This window comes from Carassius gibelio, chromosome B20 (assembly GCF_023724105.1).
Source record: "Carassius gibelio isolate Cgi1373 ecotype wild population from Czech Republic chromosome B20, carGib1.2-hapl.c, whole genome shotgun sequence".
Lineage (NCBI taxonomy): Eukaryota > Metazoa > Chordata > Actinopteri > Cypriniformes > Cyprinidae > Carassius > Carassius gibelio.
Genome location: NC_068415.1, coordinates 15299010 through 15314760, shown reverse-complemented (window position 1 = coordinate 15314760; position 15751 = coordinate 15299010). Strand labels below are relative to the sequence as shown.

Here is a 15751-nt window from a genome sequence, read left to right as displayed (position 1 = left end):
ACCTATACACAACTAACCTACTGACAGATTTTGACTATAAATATACTATTTATAAAGTTTTACCTACACATAGGTTAAAAAATACAGACTATACAAATGCTAGAGTAATAAACATTTTGCTACAATAAAAAAAAAAATCAAAAGTGCCTGTGGACTCCTGACCATGTCAAGGTACAAACTCTTAACAAAGCTATCTAATAACCTGCTATCTTGCCTTCCACAGGTTCCCTGCTGCCCCACAGCTCCTCACTAAGCTAGTAACCGGCCCAATGGCGTGTGGTGCAGTTATGGTGCCTACCACCATGTTCATGGGGCAGGTGGTGACCGCGTTTGCCCCGCAGCAGGGCCAGGCTCAAACAATCAGCATCACCCAGCAGCCGTCTGCGCAGACGCCGGAGCAGCAGGCGCAAACGCAGTCACAGATAGCTACAGGAACAGCCCAACAGCAGGGACAGGCTCAGCTTGCCCAGCAGCAAACGCAATTCCTACAGGTTTGTTATTGTCGTAGATATTTTTTAGAATGTCCTGATACGGAAACCATGGAATTCAATAGAGCGTCTTATCTTTTTCAGATGACTGTATAATATTGATCATGTTGATTATTGGCCATAACATGAAACTAAATATTGTGTAATTGGTATCACCTGGCAATTCAATATCACTAAATCCCTGCCATATATAATAACGTTTCACGCTTCCTCCTGCAGGCCCCTCGGCTTTTACACGGCAACCAATCTGCCCAGCTGATCCTTCAAGCCTTTCCCCTGCAGCAGCAAGGCACCTTTGCAGCCGCAACACAACAACAGCAGCAGCAGCAACTGCAACAGCAGCAGCAACAACTGCAGCAGCAGCAGCAACAGCAGCAACAACAGTTGCAGCAGCAGCATCAACAACAACAACAGCAGCTGCAACAACAACATCAACAACAGCAGCAGCAGCTGCAGCAGCAAATGGCAGCTCATCGCTCTGACAGCAAAGCGCCACCTCAGTAGCTGACCACACGTCAGGGACACAACCCAGTCTCCACTGAGCAGTCCTGCAGGCTGAGGGGCTTCTGAGGGGGCTGTTTGCAGCTAAACAATAGCAGTATTTCGTACTGTACCCTCTCAGATACCCTTCCACTGCTTATAGGTGAAGGGCAAGAGCTAAACGGGTGTTGATTTTCACCCCGTGCCCTCTCTGACCTATAGGTAGTTGATCACCGGCTGCTTGCACTGAATTCTGGGAGAGGTCCGACCATGAAAGCCAAACTTTCCGCTGGCTGGTGAGGAAACAGCGGCGTCTGGTTTTCCGCGAACATTCTCCACCACAATATTCGCATCCCCCTTTGTCTCGTATGCCCAGTGTGTGCCGTCATCCCTCTTTTTCACAGGTTTAATTTATGCAGAAGAAGCTTGAAGAAGTCACGCAGGACAAACGGCGTCTTTCTCTTTCCTACTCATTTTACTTGTCGCAAGTAATAATGGGTCAGAAAATATTTTTACGAATTTCACGTGGATTCCGCTTTTATTGTACAGTTCACCTGTAAAATAATGTGTAAATATATGGACAAAAGGAAAGAGAAACTAATATTTTATATGATGCATGAGACAAAAAGCGTAGTCTGTTATTTGTAGCTTTGAATATTCTTTTTTTCTAATATTCAGAGGAAAAAAAGCTAAACTTAATACACATAATGGCTGATCTCTTCACAGACTTCCTTTTTCCAGTGGGATGTGGGTGAGTGTGTGTATGTGCTTGCGCATGTGTGTGTTCGTATGTGTGTGTGTCTGCCAATGCTGGATCCACAGATCGTGTCACAGTTGGTTTAAAAACAGCCTTCGTGTTTTAGTAAAACTGTTAAAGGAACAGGCAATCTTTAGATGTTTCGTGTCATGTTATGCACCTTAGTAATTGCAAAAATATAGATATATTTCAGAGAGATGTTTTACATTTGTAAATAGTTTAAAGAGATGGCTTCAGATTTAGTATATCATGCGATTAAGCAAAAAAAAAAAAAGAAAAGTAGGAAATGGTGCTTCGACTGTTTAGCATAGAATCATTACGGCTGGCAGCGGCCTCGCAACATTCGCTATCAAAGCTACATACTCTGCCAAACTGGAACTGATGCTTAAAACAGCAAGGTTATGATGAGGAAAAATATAATCGCATAGTGTGTATGATCCTAAAGGATACAGGTAAATTAGCTTAAGGTAAGCCATAGCTTCCTCTAGTTTTACAATGGTTTACTTGGTTGTTTACACTGTTATACAGTGTTTTAGGTATGATTAACTAAATAGGTTTGAGTAACCAGAAATATTTTAAACCGCCAAACCTGTTTATCATCTAGAGATAGTAAATTATCACATATTTGCACAGCTTCAATGCAGGAACACTTTCACTTGCCTTTCTTGGGGCTCCGCTCGTTGACATTTCAATGACAGCAACTTGACTTTGCAACCCTCTTCCACTCAGCTCTGGGAAAGCAGGAATGTATCGGTTCACTAGTACCTCTGTAATGCTGACATAGTCACTATTAGCTTCTAGCTCGTCGTCCAAAGCACAGCAAACAACCCTAATGTTGACAATCTGTTTCTTGTTACAATTCGGATGAGCCTGACTGTAGTTGATTAATTTGACATTCAAACAGTTTAACTGTCTTCAGGATCTTGAGATTTAGATTTATGCTCGACAAGACAGTAATTGCTAGAATTAAAGCTTCCCCAAAGTTGTGAGTAGTTAACCATCATGAATGTTCAGAAGTAATAATTATGTTTTCCTCTAGTTATATATCTATATGATTTATGGAACCCTTTTTATCCTTAAGAAGAAATCTTAAACACTATTTTTTTTTTTTTTTTTTTAAGTTATAAAAGCTGAGAGTCACTTTTATCAACGGGTAGCACTTATGGATGACAGTTTTTGTACTTTTTGTTTTGGTCTTGTAAGACAAGATCGTGTTATTAATTGTTTTAATTATTATTCCAATCATCAGACGTTTGCGCACTAATGAGCAATATTGCCTCTTCAGGTTAGTACGAGTAGACAGGTGTAGTTCATTCCAATATTTTCAATATCAGACCTCACTATATATAAAAGTGCCAGTCTGAATGTTTGGTTGTTAAATCCAAGCACCCGGAGTGCTGGTCCAATCACAGTTCATGTTGCAGTATCCACTCAACGGCAGAATAACTCATGTGATCTATAGTAATGCAGTATGATTATGTAATCTAACTCATCCTATTGTTCTTCAAGATGGTCCTAAGGTCTATGACGGTCATTGTGTTGGTTCAATACCACAGAAATCTTGTGACGGCACGGCTAGAATGAGCAAGGCGAGATTATTGATTGAATGTAAAACTGTCACTTAGCTTTATAGTAACATTTCAAGAATATTTTAAAGAGGAATATATTGAAAATTTAGATGTTCTTATTTTTCTACGGCAAGGTCAGAACAGAGAATTTATGCAGATAGACTATAGTTGATGTATAAAACGGCTGTTATACACCTTTTGCTAGAAAAGGGAACAGAAAATTAAGCTTACTCCATATTGTAACCTCAAGTGAAGGATTTAAACAAACTGTGACACACTGGAGGACCAGTTGAACTTTCTCCCCACAATGCAGTTGGATTAGGAAGTGTTTAGGTTTTTGCCTGAGTAAGAGAGGTCTTTAATGTTTGCTACAGACTTCTGCTTATGTTTTGGGGTACTTGAAGGTAATACATCATTTTTTTCTTTCTTTTTTTTTCTTTTTTTTTTAAACAATCTTGCTTAAAGAGTATAGGTCACCTATACAAATTCAGGCTGGGTCAAAAAAGACCTTCTGATGCATAGTGCATCCTCTCGGACCGGCATCAGATGTCAGTTGTCGACACGTGATGATGTTTTGGAGTACAAGGGGTTGTTTTTCTGTTTTCTGCACTGGTTTGTATCATGTCAGCCCTAAGGTAACAGAAATACTACAGCTTCCTCAGGTTGGTTCAGAATAATAATAAACCCACATCCATCTTGCCCCTCCTTTCTCTTCCTCACTTGATCTTGTGATGGTGACCTCTTCAAAAACACATTCTTCTGCATTTACACACACACACACAGGACGATACAAAATGGTTGCCCTCTATGTACCTCTGAATTGTTGTGGTGCTCGATGCAACTCCATGTCAGCTGGCGTTTTAACCCAAAGAGCTTTGAGAAAAGATGGGAGAACATGGCAAAATCCTGTTGAATTTGTTTTTGAAATATTAAAAGCGCCCAGTGGAAAAGGAGGTGGTGAACCATGTTAAATGTTCTGTAGTTCTGATGTACGCACTAGAAGTTCTGAATGTCTATCAGTGTTCTCTTGCTATCATTTAATCTTTGTACGTGTGATGTTCTTTGCAGAGCACTTGTGTTTGGCTCATGAAATGTATCTGGTCAGTACACATTAATATTGAGGATAAATAGCAAACTATTTAATTATACCAATAAAGAGGTTTAAACTCTCACCATTTGTTAGGTTTTATCAATTTTTAACGCTCTATCAGGGGCTACCAGAGCATAGCTCTGTTTTCATAAACTCAATTTAAAAAGAAGAAAAAAGCAATATCAGAAAACAGTGTGCTGTATTGGGTTCATTTTGTGAGCCAGGCCATTCTTACATTTAACAAAGAAATAATGGAACCTTTTTAAACAAACAGTGCAGTTTACTCCCCTTATTCAATTTTGAAAATAAAATTATAAAATATATATATATAAATATATAAACATTGTCATGACTGTTTTTATTCCTATACATTTCCGTGTGATTGTTTTCATCTAAATTCGTTTAATAATTTAGATTTGTGCTTCGGTAGAAGGGATATTTTCAGTCGAGTCGATTAATTATTCACTGAACTGATTTGTTCAAGTAAAGATTCACGTCACCGTTTGTTCCTTGGAAACGATCACCAAATCCGAACTCTGGCTTCCTTTTGGAACTAATTTTGTTTGGAAAACCGACGTATTTAACATCCTGTTGAAAATGTACGGTAAGTTAAGTGATATTAACTTTACTTTACATCATTACTTAAGCAATGAACAACTTCACCTGGATGAGAGCAGGACTCTTATCATTAGTTATCGGTTTCAATGTCGTTTGTTAATAAAGTACACATTTTTGTGTCAAATTAAAGTAACATCGTTTGTATGTCCTACGGGCCTGAACGGTGCGGGATTGTTACCGCGGTGTAACGTTACACTGCAGTAACTGCCACACAATATCAACCAAACTATGACATTTTACATTTGGCGCTTAAAATACAATATAATAAGCCTACTTCGGGATCATAAAGATCAATTTCCTCAGGGAAATTGCTTAAACATGTAATTACATTATAATTACTATATAATTAGTAATTTCTGTGTACAGTATATTCACATTTTGAGAAAATGAAAACAAAATGGAGGGGGAAAAAGTCCCATGTTTTCAACTATAAATCTGGTCACCACCAGTGCTTCAGTAGAACTGAGAAATGTCTGTTATTTATCCCTTACAATGAATAATATGGACCAGAGAAAAATATCTGAATTAAATTTACATATTTACAGTGGAATATTTTTCTTGGCCACATAAAAATAATTATACATGTATCTATGACAAGTGGTATGTTTTTTTAAATATAGCACAAGCACACATTTTAAACAAAACATTTACAATATTTCTTAGGTTTCAAAATATGAAGCTATAGGAATTTAATTCAAAATGAAAACGAAAGAAAAAAAGAATAATAAAGTTTACAAAACTGAAGCTAGTCCCGAATAAAACGGAAGTGCACTTTTTCTGCAGATGCCAGTTTTTTAGATTTTTTTTGCATCTAATGCAGTGTTTAACTCGTGGCCTCAAAACATTTTTTTTTTTTTTTTTGGATACATCTTTGAAAATTTTGCTTCCTAACATTGTAGGGTTATTGCATCTGCTCCTTGATTTAATCATTTTTCTGTATTGTGAAAAAAACACCACATCTGACAGACTGACCTTTTTATTCAATATTTACAGGAATAGCATTTTTGTAGATCTTCTATAATAGTAAAATCAGCACACTCTCCAAAGTTAGTCCCTGTCAAATATTGACAAAAGTACCCTAAAAACATAAAGAAAAAAAGAACCAAATATCCTTCTCAATGGAACAAATCTACCCTGACAAAATATCAATATCTGTGCTCCATAGTAGAATAAATAAAAACTAATCAGAAGGGCAGATGTAAGAAATGATACTCTTCCTTCACAAGGAGACAGCAAATGTACGCCATGTGCTTCTTTCAGGGGAGCCTGTGAAAGCATGACTGTCCCTAACACATTATGATCAGTGACGCAGAAGCACAAATACATTTATGAGCACACAATGATGACCAATAAATACTGTGACTGGGTTTAAAGGCCACATGTGATGTAGTAATCAGATCTCACATAATCCCATACTACATTTAAAGCCTTTGGTAATATGGTATGAATAAAGGACAAACCATCAACAGGCAGTTTAGACACCAGGCAGTTCCTGTAGCATTATTCAGCATTTAATTCACTATTGATGAAGGAATTGTGACTGTTATATTTCTGAGGCTCTTACCCACTAGATACTCCTGAGACGGTGTAGATTTACTGCTGTGCAGTGGGTGAGTGGTAGTGCTTGATCTGGTTTTAGTTTTCGATCTTTTATAGCCAAGTAAGCTTGAACTTGAATAAATTAGACTGGAGCCAGACCGGTGTTTGCCCACAGCACAGCACACCGCTCAAACAGAGGTAAAACAATGTAGAAACAAGATTAGGGATTTGTTATTTAAAATTTTACTATGTGCCGGAAATAAACCTGCCAAATTCAAGTAAACTTAATACAGAAGAAATATAATGATCACCTAAAAGCAGAAATGTGTCTTGTTGAAAGGAAAGAAAGACAAAAACAAGGAGGGATTAAGCAGAAAAACTGAAATGCTCAGTAAGACATGAGCAGAGTGTTTTTCATTCATTCAGTCAATCAGACTTTACTCGCACAAAAGAGATTCACTCAAACATATGAACAAGCCATCTGCAGTCTTTGCGCAGTCTCTCTGTGTTCCACTTGTTCTGGGTTGTCTTTATACAAAATGAAACCAAGAGTCGGGTTTTTCCATCAGAATCCAGAATCGGGCCTGATAAAGAGGGCGGAGAACGCAAAGGCCAGGAAAACGATTCCACCAATGATTGTAACTGTAGAAATAACAACAGGAAGTATCAGCAAATAAATCTAAATCAGTGCTTACACAAAACAACAGAACATGCTGTACTGTACTAAATGACTCCGTCTCACCAGTTCTTACGGAGATCTTCTGAGCCACCATCCTTCCGCCGATAACAGCCAGGCCTGTGCATAGACAGTGTCCCAAAGTTCCCCCAACTGCTACTCCAAATGGATCCTGCAGCAAAAACCAGTCAGTTATTCACAGTTAACAACACCCAAGTCATTTGCTAGCTGCTAATATTGAGCTATCGATGAATGTATGTATATAATATTAAATATTAATGAAATGTGATGTAATGTAGTTGAATACATTTTTATGAGCTTTAGGAATATTTACAATAGTAATAAGTGGCAAAGTATGTTTAATTAAAGTTAATTACTTATAAAATATAATTTAGAATAAAAGTCTGATGGAATTAAGAATAAAATGTATTTAAATTGATTTATAGTATTTACATTTAGTCATTTAGCAGATGCTTTTATCCAAAGCGACTTACAAATGAGAACAATGGAAGCAAGCAAAATCATAAAAAAAAAAAAAAAAAAAAAAAAAAAAAAAGAGCAATGATTTGCAAGTGCTATAACGAACTAGAAAATGAATCTGGTCCGAATGCGAATGTCTGTGATTGCCGGTGATTTTTTTTTTCACAACACGTTTTACTTGTGTGTTTTGGCCAACGTGAATTACCACAGATGCTCTTACCCCTGCGCATGTTTATAAAAAATAAATAAATAAAATATATATTAAACAATAATAAAATAAAGAGCCAAATCATGTAAACTGTTTAGACTGACTATTGTAATATCAGCATCAGGTAATATTACTTGCGTTCATTTCTGCAATTAATTGCATAAATGTTTTAATTACATATGTAACTTTAACATATGTAACTTGAAAATTAAGCATAGTTTTACTACAAAGAAATGAAAAAAAAAAATAGTTAAACTTAAGTAACCACACATTAACATGGATTCGCTAAACTAGCCATTTAGCTTCACCATGGTATTTGTGGTAAAACTGGTGATAAAAGGGTGATAAGAATCAATACTCAAACCATGTTTTAGAAAACTAGTCCCATCTGAATAGGGCTTTAGACAAGCTAATATATGAGCAACTATCATCGAATCATCATAACCATCATAATATGATTGAGATATATATGATGTGTATATGCATTGCAAACTAATTTCATGAGCATTAAGACTATTCAAAATGATAAACATTACAAGAAATTTAAGTAGAAATATTTGTATAAAAATTATTTATAAAACAAAATTCAGACTAAATGTGTAAACTGATTAATTCTAATTACAAATTGAAATATATCATCTATCAGTTTGTTACAAAATGCAAAATATGGTTTCATGAGTGTTTAGAAAATAATGATAAAATGTGAATATTTTAGTAGAACATGAATTTTTAATTATTGTAATATGTATCACTCAAACATATGAACAAGGCATCTGCAGTCTTTGCGCAGACTCTCTCTGTTCCACTGGTTCTGGGTTGTATAAATACAAAATGATTAATACAGCACTGTACAGCATGTTTCTATTTATAAATAAAATGTCGAATCCTCTTTTTTTAAATGCAAAACACCATTTCTTGGGCCTTACCGATATTTAAAATGGTAAACCACGATAAAGTATTTTCAGTAAAAGTTAATTACTTATTAAAATAAAATTAAGAATAAGAGTCTAATTTTGTACCCCGTGTACATACCTCTCTTGCAGCCAGCACAATAGTGGCAAGCTGAGAGCGGTCGCCCCACTCTGCGAGGAAGGTGAGGGTGAGTGCCTGAATGAATATCGGTGAAATCACGCTGGGACACCTTCTCTGAGATGATAAGGTTGCCGTCGTCCCCGCTTCCACATCAGGCGAGCTGCTAGCCAGATTATAGCGCTGACGCTACGAGAGGAGAGAGAGTCAATCATTTAAAGTTAAGATAAAATGCTTAAATTATGCAGGGGGTATTATTTAGCCACATCTGTGAACAAACACACTTAAACTATAAAGCTTTTACCTCTTCATCCTTTTTCTTTATCTCAGCCTGGACCTCCTCCAGCTCCTCTTGTCCTTCATCAGGACTCATCTTCAGTCCCTCCCTCAGCATCCTCACACCAAATATGGCAAACAGCGCTGTCGAGATGTAGTAGGTGTAGATCCGTGGGATAATTGTGGTGGCATAACCAAACAGGACTAATGAGAAGAAAAATAGGTCATTCCTGCATTCAGAGGATTTTAGAAAAACACATGATACATAAACACTCGGTTAATGCATTTGATTTGAAGTACATAGAAAGACAAACTCAGAAGCCAAATTGCTGAATTATGAGCTAACCCTAATAATTATATAAGACAGTGGTAAAGAGAGAAAAAGGCCTGTCAGTTGAGCAATATGGCATGATGATGTTGTTTTAGACAGATGCAAATTTATTACAATATTTGCATGATGAATTATATCCTGTAAATATCTCAAAGGACTTTCATTGACACTGTATGCATCAGATGAGCTAGATGAGAGAGATATAAAAAGACAAGAATAGGAACCCAGAGAATTTAAACAAGAAACAAAAACAGGAATCAAATGCCAAGCCTTAAACATTAAAATAAAACCAGTCAAGTCAAAATAGGTCAAATAACCACAAATTTAACTACTTAATCTTTCACTCAGCAAGTTTGTTTTTAGACCAAATGATGTTGTTTTGTAATTCCTGATTGCTTATTATATTATTGTTTAACTTTAATGGTTAAACTACTCATTATAATTTTACATTTTAATTGAGGTCAAGACCCCTGCGGTGGGACTGGACAATATCCCTGTTTTAAGGAGGTGGGCCTTGATTATGTTTAAAACTAACTTCTTTAAATGCTAGGTTCATTTTATGTTAGATAATAGTTGTTTATTATTCAAGGTTATTCAACATTATGGATGTCTAAAAGTCATGTGACAGGAAAAGGTTTAGATGTTTGTGAAAAGTGGAAGATGAGATATGATGTGAAGCAAATCAGCCTACCTCTGAACATGATTTAAAAAGTAAAGGTGCATTTGACCAACCTACCTGACAGACACGTCATGAGTCCCAGAGCCAACATGGCGCCTGTCAAGACAGTGAGGCGATTGTAGCGCATTGCCATGATGGCTGCGATGAAGAAAGTCTTGTCTCCCAGTTCAGAGACAATGATGACTGAGAGGGCTGCCACAAAGGCATGAATAAAGCCCAGGTTTCCCTTATTGAGTTCATCGACACTCACTGCCGGGCCGGGTGCACGACCGGTGGTTGCCTTCTGCAGCAGGACAAAAATTATGGTTCAGAGGTCGGATCAATTTTTGCATGCAACACATTTATTCAAAATATGAAGCAATATAAATATTTAGAGATACGGCTCTACATTTTAATATGAGCATTTGTGTGTTTTATCTATAAAGCAAAGATTAAAGTAAAGAAAATATGGGGGTATAAAACAGAGCAGTTCTTGAGATTGTGTCAACTTCTGTAGCAGTACGAGATCTTATTCATTCAAACAGTTTGTCTGAAGAAATATATTGTAGTGTTGGACACAAATGTGAAGAATTGAACAAGAATGTTATGAATGTTTAACTTTCCATCATTTTCTTAAATGCTATAAATTCACCAAATCCAAATATTATAATTTCTCAAATCCTTTAAATGCAATCCACAAAGTAAACGTTTCAAACTTGTAATATTTTTATTCTATACATGTGTGCTGTGAATGAATGTAATTATGAGACTACTTTAACTTAGTTTGGTAGTTTTCAACCTTTTTGACTCCAAGGCCCCCCAATTATCAGAGATAACACTTGGCAGACCCTCCTAAACTGATATTTACCTCTATTAAAATAAAACAAATAATTTGAATATATGATGTCAATTAGGATATTCAATCAGTTTAGCTGATCGTTATTATAACTAACGTTAAATATAAATAACGTCTAGACTTACTGGGTCCCCTTGGAAGTCTGCTTGTGGCCCTGTTTGAGATCAACTTACCAATTTAAAACTACAAAAACACTTAACGTACGATCGATGCACTTGAGATTTTAATTTGATCTGCACTCAGGCCCTCAAATCAAAGCATCCTTTCAATTTCGCGATGTCTCTCTGACCAACAAAATGTCTTAATTCATCCCCCACTTCATGATTCTGAAGGGTGGACAAACACCTAACATAAAAATATAATACCAAAATATAAAAATGTATCTCCTGAATGATCCCTGACTGTCAAAGCTAACTTACATTCAGCCTAATCAGTGGACACATCTATTAGACAGTCTGTAATCAAATTAGTTTCCCTTCAGTGCTGCTAGCATAATCACCCGGCTAACGTTACTTCCAGCACAAATCTTCTCTGACATATTTATAAGTTTAATAAACATTCGTACGTATATATGTTATCTAGCAAAGATGATAAATGTTTCATACGAACCTCCGCTGGCTTCACCTCGTGAATGACTTGATTCTCTTCTTGAGTTGCTGTAACTCCGGCTGAAAACAACCAGACGTTCAGTAGAATGAGGAAGCACAAGGACCTGCCACCGCCACGCCGCTCGCCGGCCCGAAGAGGCATCTTAAGGGCTGGCTAACACGGCTGTTGTTGTTATAATAATACTTTGCAAATTAAGATAATAAAACCGCTAATTTATACACATGAATGTTTCGTCGCTACTATCAGGCTACCGTGGTCATCTTCGCGGTGAGAGAGACCGATACCAAGGCAAAGACAAAACTATCAGTTGAATGAAAACTATCCGCGATTGGTCAGCTGAGAGACACGTGTACAGTAGAGACATACGTCACTGAAACTGGGGTAGACTATTGGTTGAAACGTCAGCGCCAACGACTCATGAAGAACGCCTACAAGGTAAGGTTAGGTAGTGTTACAACGCAAAAAGGAAACGAGATTAGAGACCTACTCTGCGTTCCATTCGGAAAGGCTCATGCCTATGCCCTAATCCCTTCAAAGGGTTTACCCTCCGGAATGAGAACTTCGAATGTTTAAAGGGTGTAGGGGACCAAACAAATGTTTCTTGAAGTGCTCTTATGCGTCATCATCCCGTGCCCACACGGTGGTGCCGTCATCATGCAAAGAAACTGCGCAAAGGATCATGGGGGCCCGAAGTGTCCGTCAGTTGCACCCTTCGACATCCTTCATTCCGAAGCGCCCTTTGAAGTGTCCAGTTTTGAGCACTTCGGTTTGGAACGACCATGATTGTTTTCACTCCGAAGTAGGGTTTCCAATTTTTATTTGAGCAAAAATAAATAACAACAACAACAAAAACATATATCTATAAACTAAGCCAAATAATTATAATATGCTGATTTATTATTAGTGTAGGAAACAGTTGTGCTGCTTAATATTTTTTGGGACCTGTGAATTTTTTCAGGATTCTTTGATAAATAAAAAGTTACAAATAATAGTATTTATTTTAAAAAAAAAATGCTGTTAAATATACAAAAGTTTGGCGTCAGTACAATTTTAGAATACTTTCATTCAGCAAGGACTAAGATGTTAAATGGATAAAAAGTAATACTGTTAGAAAATATCTATATTTTGAATAAATTATTTTAATTTATTTGTGGAACACAGGTTCCCAAAAAATATTAAGCAGCACAAGTTTCAACACTGATGATAAATCAGCATATTAGAATGGTTTCTAAGGGATCATGTGACAGTGAAGACAAGAGCAATAATGCTGAAAATTCAGAAACAGAAATCACAGAAACATATATTTTAAAGTATAATAAGATAGGAAACCAATATAATAAATTGCAATAATATTTGTATTATTAGATATTATTAATATCTGTATTTTTAATCAAATAAATGCAGCCTTGATGAGCTTAAGAGACTAATATATATATATATATATATATATATATATTACATGCAAATGATTGTCCCTTTGTGCAAGTGCACAAAATGTAAAACAAACCTGTCATCAATTGATCAGCAGCCGGAAACAGGCAGAAAATAAGTAATTCAGTTGATTCTCTTTTTAACAAGACTAAAATCATATACAAAGAGAAGCTAGGGAAGTTAATATGTGGTAAAAGCCACTTCCTTTTTAAGTTATTTGCTGACATCTCACAGTAATTGAGTCTCTAAGCTAGCAGCTGCTGTCAATCACCATCTGAGGTTAGTCTGTGTCAGGGCAATGGTCCTTTTCGGTCCAGTCATGTATTTCTTTCCTTGCCCTGTTCCTTACACATTAAACATACATGATCAAAGTGTCAGCTGTTCCCATTTAAAAGACTGACATTAAGGATATGTATGCTTTTGTTTAGTTAATACTTTATTAATCTGATTCTTATTCCCATATAAAAGAGCTTTTACATAAAAATCACAGGACAAAAGGAATAAAAGCTTTGCGTTGAGTTGGATAAGTCTCAAACTTGCTCCTGTAGTAATCATGACAGAGCTGTGCCGCCAGTGCCTGGTTACAGAGTACATACAGTACCACCAGCCACCAGGTCAGAGAACTGCAGCCACAACAAACACTCATGGCAACATAAATCAGAAGCTCAGCCAGATAATGCGGACAAGAGACCAGCTCAAACCAGCCCCCACAAGGCATCTTGTGGGCTAGAGTCTCTATTTTACCTGGATTGGATAGAGGGAACAAAGATTTAATATTAAAAAAAAAAAAAAGTATTGTTTAAAAAGTACTGTTATAGGAATATTATTTTTATATATATATATATAAAATATATAAATATATAGTTTAATTAGTTTAAACCCCAGTGACTTTCTACCTGAGCTGTTAGTCCTCATTTTGGCCAACATTGAGAGGGACCGGTTCTGGAGGAGTGATGCCCAGATGAAAAGAAGAGTCCCAATTACATGATGCCATGCGAGCTGATTAACAAGAGACCCTGGTATTGCAGAGACAAATACACAGATAGTTAGTAAAATTCAGGAAAATGTCCAGCTACATTTAGGCTAATAAATACTGAAATATTTTTGGTCAAGTTAACATGAATTAGATTTTGAGTTTTCAATGTGGAGGTGCATTTTTGTCAAAAAAAACAATGTGACAAAATGAAAGGATCTGAACTAGGAAACTGTACTTACCCGATTGTGGCAGAGAGGAATTTATACATAGGACCGTTAGTCCAAGTAGGACATAGTAACCCAAACCAAATGCGTACTGGACTACATGGATCACACCATTAGAAAATATGCTGACAAACAGGCACTCCAATAGCCGTCTAAGAGAGTGGACCCATAGTAGCACTTGTAAAAGCAGAACGGAGAGATGTAACTCTGTAAAGCAAACATAAGTAAGCATGTGAATTATTCTTTGCAGCATGGTAAATGGAAAGTACATTGCAACCAATTAAAACAGAAAAATATTACAAATGTATTTAAAAAATGCAGGATCTTCATTACATTGTGTATATACAGAGCTTTTAAGAGTTTTTTTCTGATTTGTTTAGTATAGTTTCAAGGTTTTACTAATAAAACATTCTTTGTAATTTGAAGTACCGTTCCAAGCAGCTCTTGATCTGCCAGTCAAACACCAAAGCGTGTCAATTAACCAATCAGGGAGAGCCTGATTCATGACGACAGAACACAAGGAGAATAGTAGGAGGAGTCCATTCCACATGACAGACACCGCATAGAAATGATAGAAACACCTAAAAACAACATCAGATAACATGTTTCCTGTATTATCGCCTTGACCAGCTCAGACCATGATATCTGGGGAATATACAGAGCCACATAAAACTAAATTTTATCCCGAATCACCTCTTTGATATGTCAAAGACGAGCTGCCAGTTTGAGCGCTTGATGTGTTCTTTAGTTTTTCCATATCGGATTAAATCCTGAAACACGTGCTCGAATCTGTGAGGCAGTTTCAATGAAAACCTAAAGAGACAAAAGGCTACTAGAAAACACAACGCTAACAAAAACCATATAACATTAACTATTGCTATAGAGTCGGGCATCGCAGCAAAAGCATTATCATACTGCGGTCCGCTTGTGTACAGATACCAGAGGAAACAATTACCCGATATTGAAGGTTCCACTCATTCAGGGATTTGCTTCATGGTCAGGTAATATGTAACATGATAAAACCCACAAATAAACATTTCTGCATGTCATATACTTTTCAAAATCTACAGCTCTTAGTATCTATGAATGCGAATGTTTAATTAAAACGACCTTTCGCTTATTTATTCATCACTGTAGATCATACAAACGTGAAGAAACAGCTAAGTTATCACAACGCCACTGATAGCAAGAATATCATATGGTAGCAAACCATTAGTTTTTTTTTTATGTTCATTCAAACTGTCATTATAGACATCTTTAAAATGTAGCTTCAAAGTCACCATTTGCAGATCTTGCTAAAAACACAAGAGGGCAGCAGGCAAAATATAATATGTCAGTAGCTACGCTGACAGAAAATTAATTCATTGAACTGGTTTGAAGACGTTTTGCATTGCCTCATTGTTATAGTATGTACACATATCTGTAGGAGAGAGTGGGGTAAAGTAGTTCTGCACTCT

General features: G+C 36.5%; 3 protein-coding genes across 7 annotated transcripts in view; 1 reads left to right on the top strand and 2 right to left on the bottom strand.

The window, feature by feature from the left end:
- Positions 1 to 4724, top strand: part of LOC127983949 (circadian locomoter output cycles protein kaput-like) — a 51053-nt gene extending 46329 nt beyond the window's left edge. For all 5 annotated transcript variants that reach the window (XM_052586370.1, XM_052586368.1, XM_052586369.1 and 2 more), the window contains exons 23-24: positions 224 to 491; positions 708 to 4724. In XM_052586370.1, coding sequence (XP_052442330.1) covers positions 224 to 491; positions 708 to 992 — 553 coding nt within the window. In that variant the 3' untranslated portion in view covers positions 993 to 4724. The remainder of the gene's footprint in view (positions 1 to 223; positions 492 to 707) is intronic.
- Positions 4725 to 5961: 1237 nt separating this feature from the next.
- LOC127984219 (transmembrane protein 165) lies at positions 5962 to 12319 on the bottom strand. The gene is made up of 6 exons (XM_052586757.1): positions 11664 to 12319; positions 10277 to 10502; positions 9238 to 9413; positions 8937 to 9122; positions 7283 to 7388; positions 5962 to 7182 (listed from the first exon to the last, which is right to left on the bottom strand). The coding sequence occupies exons 1-6, from the start codon at positions 11802 to 11804 to the stop codon at positions 7106 to 7108; spliced, it is 912 nt and encodes a 303-aa protein (XP_052442717.1). The 5' UTR covers positions 11805 to 12319; the 3' UTR covers positions 5962 to 7105.
- Positions 12320 to 13512: 1193 nt separating this feature from the next.
- LOC127984218 (polyprenol reductase) lies at positions 13513 to 15241 on the bottom strand. The gene is made up of 5 exons (XM_052586756.1): positions 14988 to 15241; positions 14724 to 14875; positions 14310 to 14501; positions 13991 to 14110; positions 13513 to 13838 (listed from the first exon to the last, which is right to left on the bottom strand). The coding sequence occupies exons 1-5, from the start codon at positions 15185 to 15187 to the stop codon at positions 13579 to 13581; spliced, it is 924 nt and encodes a 307-aa protein (XP_052442716.1). The 5' UTR covers positions 15188 to 15241; the 3' UTR covers positions 13513 to 13578.
- Positions 15242 to 15751: the final 510 nt, after the last annotated feature.

Bases quoted from the DNA above. Each gene is read 5' to 3' on its own strand.
- LOC127984218 (XM_052586756.1), bottom strand. From the start codon at position 15,187: ATGCCCGACTCTATAGCAATAGTTAATGTTATATGGTTTTTGTTAGCG. The intron at 14,876-14,987 runs GTGATTCGGGAT...TGTTGTTTTTAG, and splicing joins GTCTTTGACATATCAAAGAG to GTGTTTCTATCATTTCTATG. The intron at 14,111-14,309 runs GTAAGTACAGTT...CTGCAATACCAG, and splicing joins TTCCTCTCTGCCACAATCGG to GGTCTCTTGTTAATCAGCTC.
- LOC127984219 (XM_052586757.1), bottom strand. From the start codon at position 11,804: ATGCCTCTTCGGGCCGGCGAGCGGCGTGGCGGTGGCAGGTCCTTGTGC. The intron at 9,414-10,276 runs GTAGGTTGGTCA...TCTTCTCATTAG, and splicing joins ACTCATGACGTGTCTGTCAG to TCCTGTTTGGTTATGCCACC. The intron at 9,123-9,237 runs GTAAAAGCTTTA...CTCCTCTCGTAG, and splicing joins TAAAGAAAAAGGATGAAGAG to CGTCAGCGCTATAATCTGGC.